Source organism: Schistocerca piceifrons, chromosome 2, assembly GCF_021461385.2.
Source record: "Schistocerca piceifrons isolate TAMUIC-IGC-003096 chromosome 2, iqSchPice1.1, whole genome shotgun sequence".
NCBI lineage: Eukaryota > Metazoa > Arthropoda > Insecta > Orthoptera > Acrididae > Schistocerca > Schistocerca piceifrons.
This window is the reverse complement of record NC_060139.1, coordinates 329293961-329315967: the sequence shown is the minus strand read 5'-3', so window position 1 is coordinate 329315967 and position 22007 is coordinate 329293961. Positions and strand designations below refer to the sequence as shown.

At 38.5% G+C, this 22007-nt stretch overlaps 1 protein-coding gene across 1 annotated transcript in view; it reads left to right on the top strand.

Moving 5' to 3' along the window:
- LOC124776421 (cyclin-dependent kinase 2-interacting protein-like) overlaps positions 1-22007 on the top strand; it is a 110762-nt gene that overhangs the window by 41016 nt on the left and 47739 nt on the right. Inside the window, exon 4 of the mRNA XM_047251416.1 lies at positions 10788-10908. Coding sequence (XP_047107372.1) covers positions 10788-10908 — 121 coding nt within the window. The remainder of the gene's footprint in view (positions 1-10787; positions 10909-22007) is intronic.

Genomic DNA, 22007 nt, shown 5'->3' with positions numbered 1-22007 from the left:
AATTCCAAAGAAAGCAGGTGCTGACAGGCATGAATATTATGGATTGTCCGTTTAAGAAGTCATGGTTGCAAAATACTAACACAAATTCTTGGCAGAAGAATGTAAAAACTGATAGAAGCCGACCTGAAACCACATGGCAGTTATAAATGTCTAGGGGCATGAAAGGAAAGCAACAGCTGAGAGGGAGTGAGACAAGGTCGTAGTAGTAAAAGAAACCAAAGAAAAATTTGGAGTAAAAATTAAAGTTCAGGGAAAAGAAATAAAAACTTTGAGGTTTACTGTTGACATTGTAATTCTGTCAGAGATAGCAAAGAACTTGAAAAAGCAGTTGAACAGAATGGATAGTGGCTTGAAAGGTGGGTATAAGATGAACATCAACAAAAGAAAAACAAGGATAATGAAATTTTGTCGAATTAAATCAGACGATGCTAAGGGAATCAGATTAGGAAATGAGACTCTTATATGAGTTTTGCTATTTGGGCAGCAGAATAATTAATGATGTCCAAAGTAGAGAGGATATACAATGTAGTCTGGCAATGCCAGGAAAAGCATTTCTGAAGAAGAGAAATTTGTTAACAATGGACATAGATTTAAGTGTAGCCATGTATGGAAATTAAACATGGGTGATAAACAGTTCAGACAAAAAGAGAATAGAAACTTTCAAAATACATTTCTACAGAAGAATATTGAAGATTAGATGAGTGGATCATGTAACTAATGAGAGGATACGGAATATAATTGGGGAGACAAGAAATTTGTGGCACAACTTGACCGAAAGAAAGGATCAGTTGATAGGGCACATTGTGAGACATCAAGGGATCACCAATTTACTACTGGAGCAAAGTGTAGGAGATAAAAATTGTAGAGGGAGACGAAGAGATGAATACAGTAAGCAGATTCAGAAGGATATAGAATGTAGTAGTTGCGGAGATGAATAAGCTCCAGTCTTTGGTCTTAAGACTGCAAAAACGACATACCTTGCTTTCTTTGGTCACTGATTCTTGGGATGATACTCTACTTCAACATAGGCTGCAGAGCTTGCACATCACACCTGTGCATATACTTCCTTCCACTAAGTAACTGCAATTCCCATCCCATCTTGAGGATGTGCTTTGTCCCTGGCATGGCTTGCCACATGAAAATAAAAAGAACAAACTGATACAATACCTTGAAATTCAACACCTTATGATATAACTTTCTTTTAGCTGCAAGTATCAGTCATCAGTGAAACATGCATAGGGACACACATCACTTTTCTGGAGTTATGTAGAATCATGTTTTCCAAACTGGCAAAGCATCACACAGTCTCACTGAATGAGAATTTATAAAGATGTGAAGAGTTTCAGGCAACTAGTCCCTCTTGTTCAACTGTTCAGTGCAGAATTCAAGAAAGAGTCAGTAGTGTTTCAGATAAGGTAATGATTCTTGCAACAGATTTATTGTATTTTCTTTGATGATGGATAAACACACAGACATTTCTGATTCTGCTCATTTGCCAGTTTACATTCACAGAGTAGCTAATCATTGCATTCATTATAGAACTGCTACTGTCTTTGATTCCAATGGCAGACACTACAGTAAGGACTGATGTGCAAGTGACTATTGACAGTCGGGGTCTGCAGTGGAAGAATCTCACTTTCATGGCTACAGATGGTGCAGCTGCTATGCTTGACCAAAAAATCAATTTCTTGGCACTTTTATAGTAGATACTGAAATTGTTTCCTATGCCACATCACAGTTTTGCAATAAACTACTTTCTCCTCAAAGAGCATTTCTGTGTGTGAACATGAGGAAAGCAATGAGTGTGATGACTCGAGCAGCAAATTCCATCCACAGTCACGCTCTCAAACATCACCAGTTCAGAGCCTTTTTGGAAGACTTGGAAAGCAGTTATGGGGTCATGCCATATCACAATGAAAAGTGCAGGTTGATCTGAGATAAGTCCTTGAGAGATTTTTTGAGCTTTGGAGAGAAATAGGTATATTTATGAGCATGTGTAGTAAGCCTGTTGCAGAACTGAAAAACAAATGGTGGACAACAAATTTGTCATCCTCCTGTGACATTACGCTTGTATAAATGTTTTGAATTGTTTGTACATGATATTGGGAGTTCCAGGCACGTTTCAGTGTCATATGGCAGTTATTGCTCTATCCATGCAGATGATAGATAATAGTGGTGATAGGGAGGAGCCCTGACAGACCTCAGCAGTGATATGAAAAGGCAGAGAAATTCCAGCTACACTCTAGATGCAATACAGAAGCCTTGCTCAGCTTACAGAAGTCTCTAGAACTCAAATGACAATACGTAATAGCTCCATATGATGTAAAAGTTATATATCGTATGTAATATTATTGTTTGTTATCACAGTTACCTCATTTCGAAATCTTAGCTTCCATTATACTGCCGATGCTGTTCTGGGAGTAATCCTAACTAGCACATTTATTGTTCTAGGTACTCTTTTGTAGAGGAAAAACAATAACACAGCAAATAATACTTCATGTTCTTATCCAAGCTGCAGTTTAAAACCAAGCAACAGAACACACGGATGAAAGGAGGTTATAATTAGTCAAGCTTTCACAGCTAGTTGCTCCTTCTTCAGCCAGAAAGGGTTGAAGGAGAAGGAAGAGGGGTGAAGGAAAAGGACTGGAAGGTCTAGGAAAAATGGTAGATTTTGGAAAAGTCACCAGAACCACGGGTCATGGGATGAGAAGGAAAGACTGATTGTTGAGGACTGCACCAGACGAGATATGAAAACCTAAGGTCTTAAAGGCGGAAGACAGGGTAATATGCAACACAGAGGTTACTGCTAAAACATCATGTATGAGTTAATAAGAGTGAAAAGCTAAGTGCAGTGTATGTAACAGATGGGGGATGGGGATGGTAAAAATAGATAGGTAAGAAAATGAAAGATGTAGTAAACTAAAATGTAGTGAAGAAAAGAGTAGTTACTGCCAAGAAATGCTGAGATGGAAGAAATTAATGTAAATTAAAACCATGTGGGTGGCGAGAACCAAGGACATGTTGTAGAACCAAGGACATGTAGCGCTACACAGGGGTAAGAGCCATAGGATAGGAAGAAGGGTGCAGAAGGAGCATAGGGTCGGACAAGAATATTGCAGAGATTTGGAGGGCAATGAAAAGCTATTCTAGGTGTGGTCAGACAGTATGGACCTCATTTCCTCTTTACAGCAACACCGTTCTCACCTCAGTCTTCACTGGATGTAATTACCCCCACCAGCCTACTTCAAAAGCAGATTTCCCAGGCCATCACAACCAATCCTGGTACTGCTGATCCCTCCAAAAAGCACCTTTGTAGCACACCACTGGTCACTCAGTATTATCCTGGTCTGCAATGTATTAATCAGCTACTTCGACAAGGCCCTGACTTCCTTAAAATCATGCCCTGAAATGAGATACATTCTGTCATAGATTTTACCCACCACACCTAGAATAGCTTTTTGTCATCCTCCCAACCTCCGCAATATTCTTGTCAGATCCTATGCTCCTTCTGCACCCATCTCCTTACCCCATGGCTCCTAATGCTGTGACTGCCCCTGCTGCAAGACTTGGCCTATGCGCCCTCCTACCACCACCTGTACCAGCCCTGTAACTGACACGTCATATATCAGCTGTTATGTAAACACTGTTCGGCCTTTTACATTGGCTTGGCTACCACCAAATTATCAGTTAGGATGAATGGACATAGGCAGAGGGTACATACTGGCAACACACAATATCATGTTGCAGAGCATGCTTTACAACATGACAATTGCTACCTCGGTGCCTGTTTCACTACATGCGCCATCTGGGTTCTTCCCCCAGACATCAGTTTCTCAGAACTCCACAGATGGGAACTAGTGCTACAACATGTCCTTGGTTGTCGCCACACATGTGGTTTTAATTTACATTAATTTCTTCACTCCATTTTGGTTTCTGCCTCTTTCATTTTCTTACCTATCTATTTTTACCATCCCCCCCACTTCTGTTATGTACATTGCACTTAGCTTTTCACTCTTATTAACTCGTACATTATGTTTTAGCAGTAATCTCTGTGTTGCATATTACCTTGTCTTCCACCTTTAAGCCCCCAGTTTTCAAATCTCATCCGGTGTAGTCTCCAACAGCCACTATTTCCTTCTCATCCCATCCAATAAATGTCCCCTGATCTGCAGTTCCCGAAATTTACACATTTTCCTAGACCTCTCCAGACCCTTTCCTTCATCCCTCTTCCTTCTCCTTCAATCGTTCTGGCTGAAGAAACAGCAAATGTCTCCAAATGCTTACCTAATTTTAACCTCCTTTTAAGTGTGTGCTCTTCCGCCGCTTGGTGAGTAGGTTTTTTATATATGCTATTACAGTATACTAAATTGTAGATAAATAGAAACAGGGAGAGGGAGGTCTAAATATGTAAAATTTTGTACACAAATGTACCTGAGACAGTATACAACAACAATTAAATGGAATCAATATTGATAACCCAAAAAAAAGAATACAAATGAGAAAACAGCCATAATTTAATGTTTGTGATCATCTGGTAACTGGCTAGCAGAGCTAAAGAGTGGTATGGACATAAACCAGGAAGTTAGCAAATGACCAATTTCTTAAGCCAAGGATGCCTCATAAGCTTATTAATTATGATTTGTGTAGGGAATATAAACCACAATATCTTGAACGCTGTCTATGAATGCAAAGAAGTGCACTGCTCACCTGGCAGAGATTCAGTTTTGGTGATCAAGAAACTCTTTACCACAGGATTGGCAGCTATGTTATCTGTGAGATCGATTTGTGACATTTCGGTACTCATTTGCTAAATATTCACTGCGTAAAATCACTCTGAGACAAAGTAATAACTTCCCATCGTTTTCTGCAATACTCACAAAGAGAGAGGTTCTTTGCACCCTCCTACCCTCCAGATGTTTCTGCAGAATGACGTATATAACTGAATGCTCCTATGCAAGATGGTCACCACTTACAAACTGAGGAATGGTGAGCAGCACATTGTCACATACAAAGATTTATTTTCCTCAGCATTCACTATTTGCTGTCTCAAGTGCACAATTTGGGATGTTGTTTTGATTAAAATAATAATAACACTAATAATAATAATAATAATAATAATAATAATGGTGGATACAAGCAGAAACACACACATACAAGATGATACCACAAATGCCTGAAGTGATAATTTTGCAACATGAAGTCACCCGAGCAATTAATTCTACGCACAATTGGAAAGCCCCTGGAAAAGATAAAATAGCAAATTTCTGGCTAAAGAAGTTCACCTCAACACATTCACATCTAACTAAATTATTTAACATGAATTAATAGAGGGAAACATTCCACATGGGAAAAATATATCTAAAAACAAAGATGATGTGACTTACCAAACGAAAGTGCTGGCACGTCGATAGACACACACACAAACACAAACATACACACAAAATTCAAGCTTTCGCAACAAACTGTTGCCTCATCAGGAAAGAGGGAAGGAGAGGGAAAGACGAAAGGATGTGGGTTTTAAGGGAGAGGGTAAGGAGTCATTCCAATCCCGGGAGCGGAAAGACTTACCTTAGGAGGAAAAAAGGATGGGTATACACACACACACACACACACACACACACACACACACACACACACACACACATATCCATCCACACATATACAGACACAAGCAGACATATTTAAAGACCAAACTTAATGGGGTTGTTGTTGGGGTGTTGTGAGGGTGACATGGTATTAGAAGGTGGAAAGTGTGACATGAGGTTGAAATGAAATTGAAAATAACTGGAGAAAGTAACTGGAGATCTGTTGTGAAAAAAGGCGAAAAAGTGTTGGATAAAGCTGGGCTATGTTGATCCTGTGGTGAACTTGGGTTGGTAGACAACGATGTGCTGCTTGTGTCTGCATAAGTGCGGATGGATATGTGTGTGTGTGTGTGTGTGTGTGTGTGTGTGTGTGTGTGTGTGTGTGTGTGTGTGTGTGCGTGCGTGCGTGCGTGCGTGCGAGTGTATACCCGTCCTTTTTTCCCCCTAAGGTAAGTCTTTCCGCTCCCGGGATTGGAATGACTCCTTACCCTCTCCCTTAAAACCCACATCCTTTCGTCTTTCCCTCTCCTTCCCTCTTTCCTGATGAGGCAACAGTTTGTTGTGAAAGCTTGCATTTTGTGTGTATGTTTGTGTTTGTGTGTCTATCGAAGTGCCAGCACTTTCGTTTGGTAAGTCACATCATCTTTGTTTTTAGATATAAATTATTTAACAGTTACATTGCAGACCCATACACAGTCCCTGATACACTTACATAAGGAATAACATATCTGAAACCTAAAGATCGAGCAGACACAGCAAACCCAGCAAAATATAGCCCCATAACGTGCCTACCAACAATATACAAAATATTAACTTCAGTCATTACACAGAAATTAATGACACATACAACACACAACAAAATTATAAATGAAGAACAAAAAGGCTGCTGCAAAGGAGCACAAGGATGTAAAGAGCAACTGATAACAGATGCAGAGGTGACATATCAAGCTAAAACTAAACAAAGGTCGCTGCACTACACGTACATTATTTACCAAAAAGCTTTTGATAGTGTACCCCACTCATGGTTACTACAAATATTGGAAATATACAAAGTAGATCCTAAATTGATACAGTTCCTAAACACAGTAATGAAAAATTGGAAAACCACACATCATATCCAAACAAATTCAAATAATATCACAGCACAGCCAAAACAGATTAAGCGTGGAATATACCAAGGAGACTCATTAAGTCCTTTCTGGTTCTGCCTTGCTCTGAACCCACTATCCAACATGCTAAATAATACAAATTATGGATATAATATTACTGGAACATACCAACACAAAATCACACATTTGCTATACATGGATGATCTAAAACTACTGGCAGCAACAAATCAACAACTCAACCAATTACTAAAGATAACAGAAGTAATCAGAAATGATATAAATATGGCTTTTGGAACAGACAAATGTAAGAAAAATAGCATAGTCAAAGGAAAACACACAGCGGCTGCATAGAAGCGATGGAAGAAACAGATGCCTATAAATATCTAGGATACAGACAAAAAATAGGAATAGATAATACAAATATTAAAGAAGAACTAAAAGAAAAATTATAGACAAAGACTAACAAAAATACTGAAAACAGAATTGACAGCAAAAAACAAGACAAAAGCTATAAATACTTATGCTATACCAATATTGACCTACTCATTTGGAGTAGTGAAATGGAGTAACACAGACCTAGAAGCACTCAATACACTTACACGATCACAATGCCACTAATATAGAATACATCACATACATTCAGCAACTGAAAGATTCACGTTAAGCAGAAAGGAAGGAGGAAGGGGATTTATCGACATAAGAAACCTACATTATGGACAGGTAGACAATTTAAGAAAATTGTTTCTAGAACGAGCAGAAACTAGCAAAATACACAAAGAAATCACTCATATAAATACATCGGCTACACCACTGCAATTTCATAACCACTTCTACAACCCTTTAGATCACATAACATCAACAGATACGAAGAAAGTAAGTTGGAAAAAGAAAACACTACATGGCAAGCACCCGTATCATCTAACACAGCCACACATCAATCAAGATGCATCCAACACATGGCTAAGAAAAGGCAATATATACAGTGAGACGGAAGGATTCATGATTGCAATACAGGATCAAACAATAAACACCAGATATTACAGCAAGCATATTATTAAAGATCCCAATACCACAACAGATAAATGCAGACTTTGCAAACAACAAATCGAAAGATCACATCACAAGCGGATGTACAATACTAGCAAATACAGAATACCCCAGAAGACATGACAATGTAGCAAAAATAATACATCAACAGCTTGCCTTACAACATAAACTTATAAAACAACATGTTCCCACTTACAAGTATGCACCACAAAATGTACTGGAGAATGATGAATACAAATTATACTGGAACAGAACCATTATAACAGATAAAACAACACCACATAACAAACCTGACATCATACTCACCAGTAAAAAGAAGAAAGTAACACAACTAATCGAAATATCCATACCCAATACAACAAATATACAAAAGAAAACAGGAGAAAAAATTGAAAAATACATCCAACTGGCTGAGGAAGTCAAGGACATGTGGCATCAGGATAAAGTTGACATTATACCAATTATACTATCAACTACAGGAGTCATACCACACAATATCCACCAGTACATGAATGCAATACAGCTACATCCAAACTTATATATACAAGTACAGAAATCCGTAATTATTGATACATGTTCAATTACCCGAAAGTTCCTAAATGCAATGTAACATATACCGTACAGTTAAAAGGAAGTCATGCTTGATCAAGGTCCGCGTCACTTTCCATTTTTGACCAGACATAACGTCTGAGAAAAGAAAGAAATAATAACAACAATAATAAAAATAAAAACTTACGAGCAGAATCAAACCCACAACCTTGTATATACGATTCAGTTACTATCTCCACTACACTCCACAACTCTGTAGATTTGTGCTATTTTTATAATGGTACTATACCACGTTTCTCAAATTTATTAACAAGAAGGTGAAAACTTAGTGTTTTGGTATTTCATGTTAAAGGAGAAATTGAGGAAGTATTTACAAACTAAGCCAACATATACCAATTGGATGTAGCCATAATGTTATGCACAGGAGTGTTCAAAGAAAGCAACTGTACCCTGAGATTTGAAATAAGAAATACATGGTGTAAACATTTAGCACACTCATCACAGAAACCATTGCTGCCTGTTAATGCTTTAGAACATCTTAAAAGTTCCATTACTGGCCATGTAAAATAATGTGTTATACGTAATTAGGGTCTACATCCAGTGGCATAACACCATACCCGAACGTGTGCTATGACCACTGACTATTCTTGGTGTATGTGTTTCTTTACATCGGGATCATTCTTAACAATGAATAGGATATAGTGTGCTATAAAATGCTAGGTGCCACTGGATTCTGTTCTAGATCTGTTGCTTTTTGTAACCTGCAGCAGTGATCTTGATCTAAACATGATGGAGGCCTCCAAAAAAATTACTTTCAGCAGATGGCCTATGTGTCATTGTGATGTGTCATTGTGAATAGTATGAAAGATCATATGACTCCTTTGGCAAATGTAACAGTGGTTAACGTCTCCTTGTTGCTTACAGCAAACATATTGGTTTATAGCTGCAACAAAATCCCATGTATACAACTGTAAGTCTTCCCAGATTTTCAGGTGGATGATCTGCCTGACTGGCAAATATTTTAACATACTTCACCAACTTCATCACGTGCTACTAATATACTGAATTGTGGCGGGCACTGTTATTCCCTTTATATTTACCCTTTGCACACTCTCCTTCCCCTTCCACCTCCCCTGCCCCTCCCTTGTGGTCCACCTGGCATGAAGCCATCATGCCTTACACTCCCCTGCTTGTGACTGTGTGCAGCTAGTTTACTTGATGGTAAAAGGTTGTGAAACAAAACTGTAGTCACAGTGACACCAGTGCACGCTTCAGTTTTGTTGTTTTGTGAATGCCTGAGCCATCTCTGAAGTGAAACTTTTGGTAGCTGCACAGGTAGTTGTGTAGCTAATACTTGTCTGCATGAAAAAATATAAGGAAAGGAATAAATTCATAAGTTGATAAAATAGCGACATCAGCCCGTTGCTCAGCGAACTTGCTGCATAAAATTTGTGGGAGACTCGAAAAGTTATTTTAATCATCTGAGAGAACATCACCAGAACAGTTCACATTTCTTCTTAATAGAGATAATGACGTGACAAGGCAGAAAGATACTATAATACATTAAGCATTGTTTCCAGACCTAAGTATTCTGTTCACATTGCATTTTTTGTCAAATCGAGATTAATATTAATCTTTAATAGATGTTGCTGGTTGCATGGACAGATATTTTATTTGCTTGTATTTTTCATAATCCATTTGTGGGTGTGTTTCTAATTGAATGAATTTTCCTCTTCGGTTCAGATATCATCAGTTCATCCATATTCAAGTTGTGTAGGAGTGCCACAAGTGCACTAACATGTCACTGATTATTTTTGTAGTCAACAGCATTGAAATCCTATACATAGCATAGTTGTCCAAGAAGCAGACAATCTGCTTCATTTCTTACTTCTCGTTTAGCTTCGTTGATGCACTACTAACACGACAACTAATTTCAGAGCATGCACAACTACTAATTTCATATTGCCAAAGGTGGAACAAACTGAAATTGTTAATATTCGCCAGTGACTTGGGCAACTGCATGCCATGCATGCATAGTGCCCGGTATTGAAGTTTCATAATGTGGTTTTGCAACCTACTGTAGTCTTGTAAACTGCACTTAATTCTGCCAGCCCTGTATGTTTACTCCTACAAGGTGTTTGTGGTTAATAATATGGATCCATTCCAAAGAAACTGTGGCATTCACTCCATAAATGCTTGAGTGTAGAATCTATTTTTATTTATATGACAATTTGCTGTTCATTTTATTGAAATCTGGGCAATATTTAGGTTCCATTTTGAATAAGCTCCAAATAGAACAAAATTTTGGGTGACGAATTCCAATTTTCAAATCTAAGTTGAATGGCTTTCTTGTGGCACACACATTTTATTGTGTAAATTTATTTGTACACACCATGGAAAACATTTTGTCATATTTAATTCTTTCTTTTTTGTATCACTATTCTGTGAATTTAAAGGAGAAAGAGTAATAATAATACATTCCTGTTTTTGGTTTCAGGATGCAACTTTGACTGGAATGAGAGAGGTGGCACAGAAGATGGATGCTGTTGTTAGCCTGGAGAAATTGCATAACGAAGATAATACTCCATTGTTCTTGACATGGGATGCTGATAAGTTTGGTAGGATCACAATTAAGTAGCTCATAGATAAAACATTTACACAAATGGTACTAGAGTTTTGCAGTGAAAGGTGTACAGATCATACTATTTACTACAGCTAAACTACTATCAAAGTTGCCATACCTATAGAGGAAACAAGTTACACATTCAGAAGAGAATTAAAAACCAACTTAAAATACATCACACAATCAGTGAAAGATGTAAAATGTATTTATTGGAGTAAACTGACATTTTCTCTAATAATGCTAAAAGCAACAGTGATATGCTAGGAAAGAGATGTTAAGTACAACTGTAAATGTTTACCGAAATTGCTGCATAATTTTGAGATGTATTCGAGTGAAAGAATATCATATCAGTAATATCAAAGTATTTACAGTGAACCAAGTTGCAAAAACAAGGTGTCCAGTGAAGGAGTTTCTGGTTTCAAAATTAAATATCTCGAAAATTAAGGTTGATAGACAAGTGCAATGTTTATTGCGAAAGCTGTAAGAATTTTGTACAATAGATACACAGAAGTTTTGAAATAGTTCAAAAATCTGTTAAGAGATGGTGCTGCAATCACAACATGTAGTGCCTGCTATTAGTGCACTGCAGCTCAGAGGGATCAGGTCCACTGTTGAAATGTGAAAGGAGGTTAGTGTACCAAAGAAAGAGATTGAAATCGTGTATTCCATTGAACATGTTTTTCTGGTACTAGCATACCACAGGTTACAACACGGTTCTATGGCAACAAGGCACAGTTTTCAAGAATGATTTTATGTTCCAAATGGACCCAAGTGAATACCATGCAAAAGTCCTTCACCAAATTCCAACAAACATGTAGCATGACTGATGATCTAGCGTGGATTGTTAGATGCTGGCAAACTGTAGTTACTCCTGAAAGTGTCATCACACTTTCTAGAATTATTCACCAAAATCTAAAGAAATATGTCCGTAAATGGCAGCAGAGACTGGTCTGAAGCAGTATACAGAAAATGCTGAGACAGAGCCTACACATGTTTCCATTCAAAATCCAAAGCCACCATATGGGCTCTGTGACAGAGGGCAGACTTTACAAACCAGGTCTCACAATGATTGATAATCGAGGATTTGATGTTGGCTGAATCTGGTTCACAAGTGAAGCATACTTACACCTGAAGGAGTTGTGAATACACAAAACTGGCAATTTTGAGATTCCAAAGATCTCCACTTATGTGAAGTGAAACCACAGTAGTCTCCAAAAGTTATTGTTTGGGTTTCCGTACGCATCAGAGGCATTATTAGTCCTCTTTTCATGTGAGAAATGACCACTACTGAATGTTATGTTGCAATTTTGGAACAATTTGTCACCACACAGCTAGTGTTGGAGGACTGACGAGGCACTGAGTGGTTCATGCAAGATGGGGGCCAGACTACATCACACATAACAGATGTTTTGCTTTCATGATGAATACTTCAGGACAAGAGTCAGTGGATTGGATTATTGCAAATTCACTGGGGCAGGGATGAATTGGCCTCCATATTCACCTGATCTGACTCCTTTGCCTATCTTTCGTTTGGCACATTGAAAGACATTGTTTACCAGAATCATCTCACCACACTAGACAAGCTTGAATTAGTGATATATGCAACATCTAAATCCATTTCCATTGGGGCACTACAGGATGTGATGGAAAATTTTATTGTTCATTTGCACCACCTTTGTACTGTGAGTGGTTCACATTTCGGAGATTGTGATATGATTGGAAAGACTGCTCACAGAGAACAAGTTTTATTATACATGCTGATTTTGTTGTGTTGCCAACCACAAGAACATGTACCATGTACTTTGGCCATTTTATGAACAGCTACCATGAACCATGGACCTTGCCGTTGGTGGGGAGGCTTGCGTGCCTCAGCGATACAGATAGCCGTACCGTAGGTGCAACCACAACGGAGGGGTATCTGTTGAGAGGCCAGACAAATGTGTGGTTCCTGAAGAGGGGCAGCAGCCTTTTCAGTAGTTGCAAGGGCACCAGTCTGGATGATTGACTGATCTGGCCTTGTAACAATAACCAAAACGGCCTTGCTGTGCTGGTACTGCGAACGGCTGAAAGCAAGGGGAAACTACAGCCGTAATTTTTCCCGAGGGCATGCAGCTTTACTGTATGATTACATGATGATGGCGTTCTCTTGGGTAAAATATTCCGGAGGTAAAATAGTCCCCCATTCGGATCTCCGGGCGGGGACTACTCAAGAGGATGTCGTTATCAGGAGAAAGAAAACTGGCGTTCTACGGATCGGAGCGTGGAATGTCAGATCCCTTAATCGGGCAGGTAGGCTAGAAAATTTAAAAAGGGAAATGGATAGGTTGAAGTTATATATAGTGGGAATTAGTGAAGTTCGGTGGCAGGAGGAACAAGACTTCTGGTCAGGTGACTACAGGGTTATAAACACAAAATCAAATAGGGGTAATGCAGGAGTAGGTTTAATAATGAATAGGAAAATAGGAATGCGGGTAAGCTACTACAAACAGCATAGTGAACGCATTATTGTGGCCAAGATAGATACGAAGCCCACGCCTACTACAGTAGTACAAGTTTATATGCCAACTAGCTCTGCAGATGACGAAGAAATTGAAGAAATGTATGATGAAATAAAAGAAATTATTCAGATTGTGAAGGGAGACGAAAATTTAATAGTCATGGGTGACTGGAATTCGAGTGTAGGAAAAGGGAGAGAAGGAAACATAGTAGGTGAATATGGATTGGGGGACAGAAATGAAAGAGGAAGCCGCCTGGTAGAATTTTGCACAGAGCACAACATAATCATAACTAACACTTGGTTTAAGAATCATGAAAGAAGGTTGTATACATGGAAGAACCCTGGAGATACTAAAAGGTATCAAATAGATTATATAATGGTAAGACAGAGATTTAGGAACCAGGTTTTAAATTGTAAGACATTTCCAGGGGCAGATGTGGACTCTGACCACAATCTATTGGTTATGACCTGTAGATTAAAACTGAAGAAACTGCAAAAAGGTGGGAATTTAAGGAGATGGGACCTGGATAAACTAAAAGAACCAGAGATTGTACAGAGATTCAGGGAGAGCATAAGGGAGCAATTGACAGGAATGGGGGAAATAAATACAGTAGAAGAAGAATGGGTAGCTTTGAGGGATGAAGTAGTGAAGGCAGCAGAGGATCAAGTAGGTAAAAAGACGAGGGCTAGTAGAAATCCTTGGGTAACAGAAGAAATATTGAATTTAATTGATGAAAGGAGAAAATATAAAAATGCAGTAAGTGAAACAGGCAAAAAGGAATACAAACGTCTCAAAAATGAGATCGACAGGAAGTGCAAAATGGCTAAGCAGGGATGGCTAGAGGACAAATGTAAGGATGTAGAGGCCTATCTCACTAGGGGTAAGATAGATACCGCCTGCAGGAAAATTAGAGACCTTTGGAGATAAGAGAACGACTTGTATGAATATCAAGAGCTCAGATGGAAACCCAGTTCTAAGCAAAGAAGGGAAAGCAGAAAGGTGGAAGGAGTATATAGAGGGTCTATACAAGTGCGATGTACTTGAGGACAATATTATGGAAATGGAAGAGGATGTAGATGAAGATGAAATGGGAGATATGCTACTGCGTGAAGAGTTTGACAGAGCACTGAAAGACCTGAGTCGAAACAAGGCACCCGGAGTAGACAATATTCCATTGGAACTACTGACGCCCGTGGGAGAGCCAGTCCTGACAAAACTCTACCATCTGGTGAGCAAGATGTATGAAACAGGCGAAATACCCTCAGACTTCAAGAAGAATATAATAATTCCAATCCCAAAGAAAGCAGGTGTTGACAGATGTGAAAATTACCCAACTATCAGCTTAATAAGTCACAGCTGCAAAATACTAACACGAATTCTTTACAGACGAATGGAAAAACTAGTAGAAGCCAACCTCGGGGAAGATCAGTTTGGATTCCGTAGAAACACTGGAACACGTGAGGCAATACTGACCTTACGACTTATCTTAGAAAAAAGATTAAGGAAAGGCAAACCTAAGTTTCTAGCATTTGTAGACTTAGAGAAAGCTTTTGACAATGTTGACTGGAATACTCTCTTTCAAATTCTAAAGGTGGCAGGGGTAAAATACAGGAAGCGAAAGGCTACTTACAATTTGTACAGAAACCAGATGGCAGTTATAAGAGTCGAGGGACATGAAAGGGAAGCAGTGGTTGGGAAGGGAGTAAGACAGGTTGTAGTAAAGGAGTTTTGCTATTTAGGGAGTAAAATAACTGATGATGGTCGAAGTAGAGAGGATATAAAATGTAGGCTGGCAATGGCAAGGAAAGCGTTTCTGAAGAAGAGAAATTTGTTAACATCCAGTATTGATTTAAGTGTCAGGAAGTCATTTCTGAAAGTATTCGTATGGAGTGTAGCCATGTATGGAAGTGAAACATGGACGATAAATAGTTTGGACAAGAAGAGAATAGAAGCTTTCGAAATGTGGTGCTACAGAAGAATGCTGAAGATTAGATGGGTAGATCACATAACTAATGAGGAAGTATTGAATAGGATTGGGGAGAAGAGAAGTTTGTGGCACAACTTGACCAGAAGAAGGGATCGGTTGGTAGGACATGTTCTGAGGCATCAAGGGATCTCCAATTTAGTATTGGAGGGCAGCGTGGAGGGTAAAAATCGTAGAGGGAGACCAAGAGATGAATACGCTAAGCAGATTCAGAAGGATGTAGGTTGCAGTAGGTACTGGGAGATGAAAAAGCTTGCACAAGATAGAGTAGCATGGAGAGCTGCATCAAACCAGTCTCAGGACTGAAGACCACAACAACAACAACCATGTTTAAACTGCAATTTGGCTGACTTCATTTGTAGTTGGAAGTGAATTGAATTTAAACATGAACAAACCTACGCCACTAGTATACAAGAATAACACACAAAAGAATGGAAAAGAAAACAGGAGCCACTAGATGATGATCAGTTTGGCTTCAGGAAAGGTAAAGACACAAGAGAGGCAGTTATCTAGTTGTCTTTTGATAACTGAAGCAAAATTGAAGAAAAAAATCAGGAGAGACTCATAGCATTCATCGACCTTGACAAAGCGTGGACAGTGTAAAAGGGTGTAAGACGTTCAAAATTTTGAGAAAAACAGGAGTAAACTATAAGGAAAAATAGGTAATATATAATATGTCAAAGAACCAATGGGGAACAATAAGACTAGAAGACGAAGAACAAAGTGCTTGGATTGAAAAGTAATCTTTTGCCCCCTACTGCTCAGTACACACATCAAAGAAGAAATAACAGGAAAAAAAGAAAATTTTTAAGGTGAGGTTAACATTCATAGTGTTAGGATATCGATGGTAGATGCAGGGATGACACTACTATCCTCAGTGAATGTCACAAAGAATTAAAGGATCTGTTGGATGGAATAAACAGTCTTATGAGTACACAGTATGCACTGAGAGTAAACTGGAAAAGGACAAAAGGTAATGAGATGTAGCAGAAATAAGAATAGCGAGAAACTTCATATTAAAATGGAGGATCAGGTAGTAGAAGCAGTAAGGAATCCTTCTACATTGGAAACAAATTTCCCAAGACGGGCGAAACAACAAGGACATAAAAAGCAGACTAACAGAGGCAAAGAGGACATTCGTTGCCAAGAAGAGGTTATTAATATCAAACATTGGCCTTAACTGGAGGAAGAAATTTCTGAAGATGTAGATTTGGTGCACAGTATTGTATAGTTCTGAATAATGAATAATGGGTAGTGGAAAACAGAAAAAAATCTAAGCATTTGACATGTGTTGCTACAGAAGAATGTTCGAAATCAGATGGATAGATAAGACAGGGAATGAGGATGTTCTCCGCAGAATCAGTGACGGAAGAAACATACAGAAAACACTGACAACAATAAGGGACAGGATGATAGAACATATGTTAAGGCATTGGGGCATAATCTCTGTGGCACTAGGGGGAACTGTAGAGGGTGAAAGCTGTAGGGGAAAACAAAGATCTGAACACATCCAACAAATAATTGAATATGTGTGGTGCAAGTTCTACTCTAAGATGAAGATGTTAGCACAGGAGGGGAATTCATGCCAGGCTGCATCAAATCAACCGGAAGACTGATGACTCAAAAACAATTGGGTATGGTGGAAGTGAAAGAGTGTGTGTCAGCCGCAGGTTCTAAGCAGCAACTGAGAGCACTATGGGCAGACGACATGTTTGGAAGCAATAAACAAAGGAATATTGTCAAGTTGTCTCTCATGGATGTGAAATTTGCTGTGTATTAAGAAAAAAAAGCTATTCTCATGTCCCAGCATAATTAGGACCTTGAAAATCGTAACATATTTGGAAGAAATAACCAAATGTTTCTGACAACCAGGATTATAAATTTTATTGATGCCCGTTTCACTTGCAGCAATTTAAGCTGTGCTATTAGGTCCTACTCAAACCTCCAACTCAGAAATCTCAACTTATTTGGAATAAACAGCTAAATATTTGTGACAGACAAGATTATAAATTACATTGCTGCTTGAGTATAGAAAAACAATGTGGTTGTAATAATTATTAAACTTTAGTTAATTGAGACAGTGCAGGTAGAAAACTATTTACTGTATGGATACCCAACTTTATAGGAATGATGATCAGACTATGTGCCGCAGGATTTGCGTTTTTAGTAGTGTTATTGCCATGACTTGCCATTAGGCACAGGTATGGCTATGGCGCCTATGGAGGCGCTCTTTGATCCCAACTCTGTGGAAGAGAGGTGGTTAAGCCTCAACTGTTTTGATGCACAATGTAGTTTCACCACACATTGTGTGTGAGGTTACTCTGTTATTCTGCAACACATTTGGATAAAACCAAATCATGTGAAAATTAAAATGTGTTTCTTTCAAACGTTTGTTATTTCTCATCCCTTACAAATGTTTCCACAAAGTTTCATTGCTCTAAGCTCACTCATTTTTCATGGGGTACCTCTCAAGTATATTATTATTATTATTATTATTATTATTATTATTATTATTATTATTATTATTATTTACCACTAGTACTGCTGTAGCTGCTGCTGCTATCACCACCATTATTACTATTATTGTTATTAAAAAAATACTGCGACATACAATTGGCTTCGATAGGAAGCAAAAAAGGAGGTGAAGATAAAATTAATGTAAACCATTTCTTTTCATTTATTTCGTTTCTCCTTGTACTATCAAAATGTTGACAGTTTGTAACTCTGATTAGTCAAAATATGTTAAAAAAAATTTTTTTTCTCAGGGTAAAAAAGAGATCGTCTCATACTCAGGTCATCTTATTCTTGGTTAAACACAGTATTTGTATGACTAATATAACATGCTGACTATTTGCAATCTTTGGCAAACACTGCATACCCATAAATGTCTATAGTTTTATACAAACACTTGAAAGATGTGTCTTGTCTAAATTCTTTCTCTTAATTTACCTGCATAAATTGAGTAAGTAGCACATACTCTTATCCTTGTGTAGCTTTGATTAGTGTTAGGCCAACAGTGACAATAATTTGTTTGTCTCCAAAATGTGAAATGTTAACAATCTTTGCAAAATCATTCTGAGACGTTGGATACTGCTATGCAAAATGAAACATTATTGTAAAATTATAAACAGCGCACCTAAGGATAACATGTTGGCAAAACAACTCTTTCTAATTAGGAAGCAGTGCAATGTAGTTATAGACATTGATTCAGAAAAGCATGTACTGGATGGATGTAGGTGCCGTGGTATTTTCTGCCAGGACTTCTAATGGGTTTCTTTTGTTATTTTTCACACCTTTTAGTGGAATGTTAATTTACATGTATTTGAAGTGAGGTTTTATAAACTTCTTTCTCTCTGTATACAAGGTGTCTGTAATTAATGTTCCAGTTTCAAAATGGTGTAGAAAGAGAACCACTGCTCAGAATTACATCAGATTTGAACAGCATATTATTGACTCAGGGGGACATGCCAAGGAACAAATAAATAAATAAATAAATAAAATTAATGAAAATTTTGCCAACAGATGTCACTGTAAGTGTCTTGAGGTAAATGGGTTCGACAGCAAATGACAGAGGAATCCAGGTTCAGAATGCGTTGGGCATTGTCTGCCTTCTGATCAGCTACAGTCGTAACTAAAGCACTGAACACAACATCTTCATACAACCCCACAGCCAGAAGTCATACGGATTAAGATCAGGTGATACTGACCACCAGGCTGTAAGAAAGTAACGGATGATAACTCCAACATTTCTGAAATGCTTCTGCTGCGGCGAACTTCACTGTCTGTGCACTGTGCGGAGGAGGCTGATTTTGCACAAAAATAATCCTATCCACACATCCATGCTGATGAAGGGTTGGCATTATATTGGTGTGGAAAATACTGTCATAGTACTTCACAGTGGTGGTACAGGTAATGGGACCCACTGGACTCATCTCCTCAAAAAAATATGCCCCTACGATAGATAATACCCTCAACCCACACCACACAGTCACCTTTATAGACTGAAATGGTACCAGGTGATGTGCGTGTGGATTTTCTCTTGCCCATGTTCTGCATATTGATTTGTCCATGGGCATGGAAATGGGCTTTGTCTGTCTATAGAATGTTCTGTGGCCACTGATTTCCACTTCCACACAAGAAAACATTCCAGAGCAAACATTTGTCTTGCTGGCAGGTCAGCAGGAAGCAAGTCCTGAACATGGGTGATTTTGTATGAATAGTAATGCAGGATTTTTCATAGGCATTTGGGCAATTACCTGTGCACTACATGTTAGCACACCACTGCTCAACCCCTCCTCCAGTGCTGTACCCACTTCTTTGACAGACATCAGATCAACTGCTTTCCTCACATTGCCACATTGCACTTCAAAGGAACCTGTCTTTTTCGAATTTTGTAATCATATTTCTCCAGATCATCAGCAGACAACAGGTCAGTACGTTTTTTCATATCCAGGAGTGTCTGGAACTTCTGCAGGGCCACTGGCTCACAGTCACTGTTCCTGTAAGAAAGCTTTATGAGCAGCGTGCGATCCTTCATGGAGACAGTCATATTGGGCGTCTCAAAAGCAAACTGAGAAACAGCTTCTGTGTGCCACACATATGTTGGTACGCATATTCTGATGTTTACAGCGCCATCTGTTGCTCAGCTTTTTTCCCCATAATGTTTCCCCCTGCATCAATAACACAGGCCAATGAAAAAATGTTTTGGAAAACTTTTTTTTACTTTGATAGCTGATCTTTATAGATTTTTATGAGCTGAATCCAAATCTAGCCATAGTTTTCTTTTGTATTAACATAGTTTTCGAGAAATATGCTTTTTATTATATAGTATAAAAATCCTATGCTATACGGTAAATGAGGACATTAATGAAACACATGGTTTGTATTTACAGTAAGCTACTTAAAACAATGATACATGTTAATAGAGGTTTCACTTGTCAGCTGGAATTGGGTTGTATTTTCTTTCTCTTTTTTTCTCTGAAGCTTCTTATGTAGCTTTTTCTATGATGAGTCGCTTGCTGAACTTCTCAGAGAAGTGACCAACAGTAGTCCCCCATCATGTTGGTGTTCCAGCGGCCTTGGTAACATTTTTCCGACACTTTAATGTCCTTGTGAAAACGCCCTCCTTGCTCCTCACAAACATCCTAAAGTTTTAAACTTAACATTGTAGCTATAATAGAAACATTCTGGGGTTTTTTCATGTCTTAAGAACTTTGTAATGACTTACTTGAATGATAACCATGCTTCTTTCTCATTTAAGGTCATTGTGGATTCAAAGTTAACATCAAACGTCAATTTTCTAATTTCAGGTCGACAAAGACTCCTTTTAGTTTAGCTTCTGAAAGGTGTGGAAACTTTTGGCAGAGATACTTAAAACATGGTCCATCTTTAGTCAAAGCCTTTACCAACTGTTTCATTTGGCCTAACTTACATGTAGAGGTGGTAGGAGTACGGGTTTTGGATCTACAAGGTTTGTGCGTAGAATGTTCTTCTCACCAGGTTTTAAAGACTCCCTCTCAGGCCAGTTCTTTCTGCACCAGTGTTGATCCCTAGCCCTACTCTCCCATTCACACAAGAAACATGGAAATTTGGTAAAGCTACCTTGCTGGTGACTGGGTGACTGGAATTCGAGAGTAGGAAAATGGAGAGAAGGAAACCTAGTAGGTGAATATGGATTGGGGGAAAGAAACGAAAGAGGAAGCCGTCTGGTAGAATTTTGCACAGAGCATAAGTTAATCATAGCTAACACTTGGTTCATGAATCATAAAAGAAGGTTGTACACATGGAAGCATCCTGGAATCAGATAGATTATATAATGGTAAGATAGAGATTTAGGAACCAGGTATTAAATTGTAAGACATTTCCAGGGGCAGATGTGGACTCTGACCACAATCTATTGGTTATGAGCTGTAGATTAAAACTGAAGAAACTGCAAAAAGGTGGGAATTTAAGGAGATGGGATCTGGACAAACTGATTAAATCAGAGGTTGTACAGAGTTTCAGGGAGAGCATAAGGGCACAGTTGTCACAAATGGGGGAAAGAAATACAGTAGAAGAAGAATGGGCAGCTCTGAGTGATGAAATAGTGAAGGCAGCAGAGGATCAAGTAGGTAAAAAGACGAGGGCTAGTAGAAATCCTTGGGTAACTGAAGAAATATTTAATTTAATTGATGAAAGGAGAAACTATAAAAATGCAGTAAATGAAGCAGGCAAAAAGGAATAGAAACGTCTCAAAAATGAGATCGACAGGAAGTGCAAAATGGCTAAGCAGGGATGGCTAGAGGACAAATGTATGGATGTAGAGGCTTATCTCACCAGGGGTAAGATAGATACTGCCTACAGGAAATAGGTACTGCCTACAGGAAAATTAAAGAGACCTTTGGAGAAAAGAGAACCACTTGTATGAATATCAAGAGCTCAGATGGAAACCCAGTTCTAAGCAAAGAAGGGAAAGCAGAAGGGTGGAAGGAGTATATAGAGGGTCTATACAAGGGCGACATACTTGAGGACAATATTCTGGAAATGGAAGAGAATGTAGATGAAGACGAAATGGGAGATATGATACTGCGTGAAGAGTTTGACAGAGCACTGAAAGACCTGAGTCGAAACAAG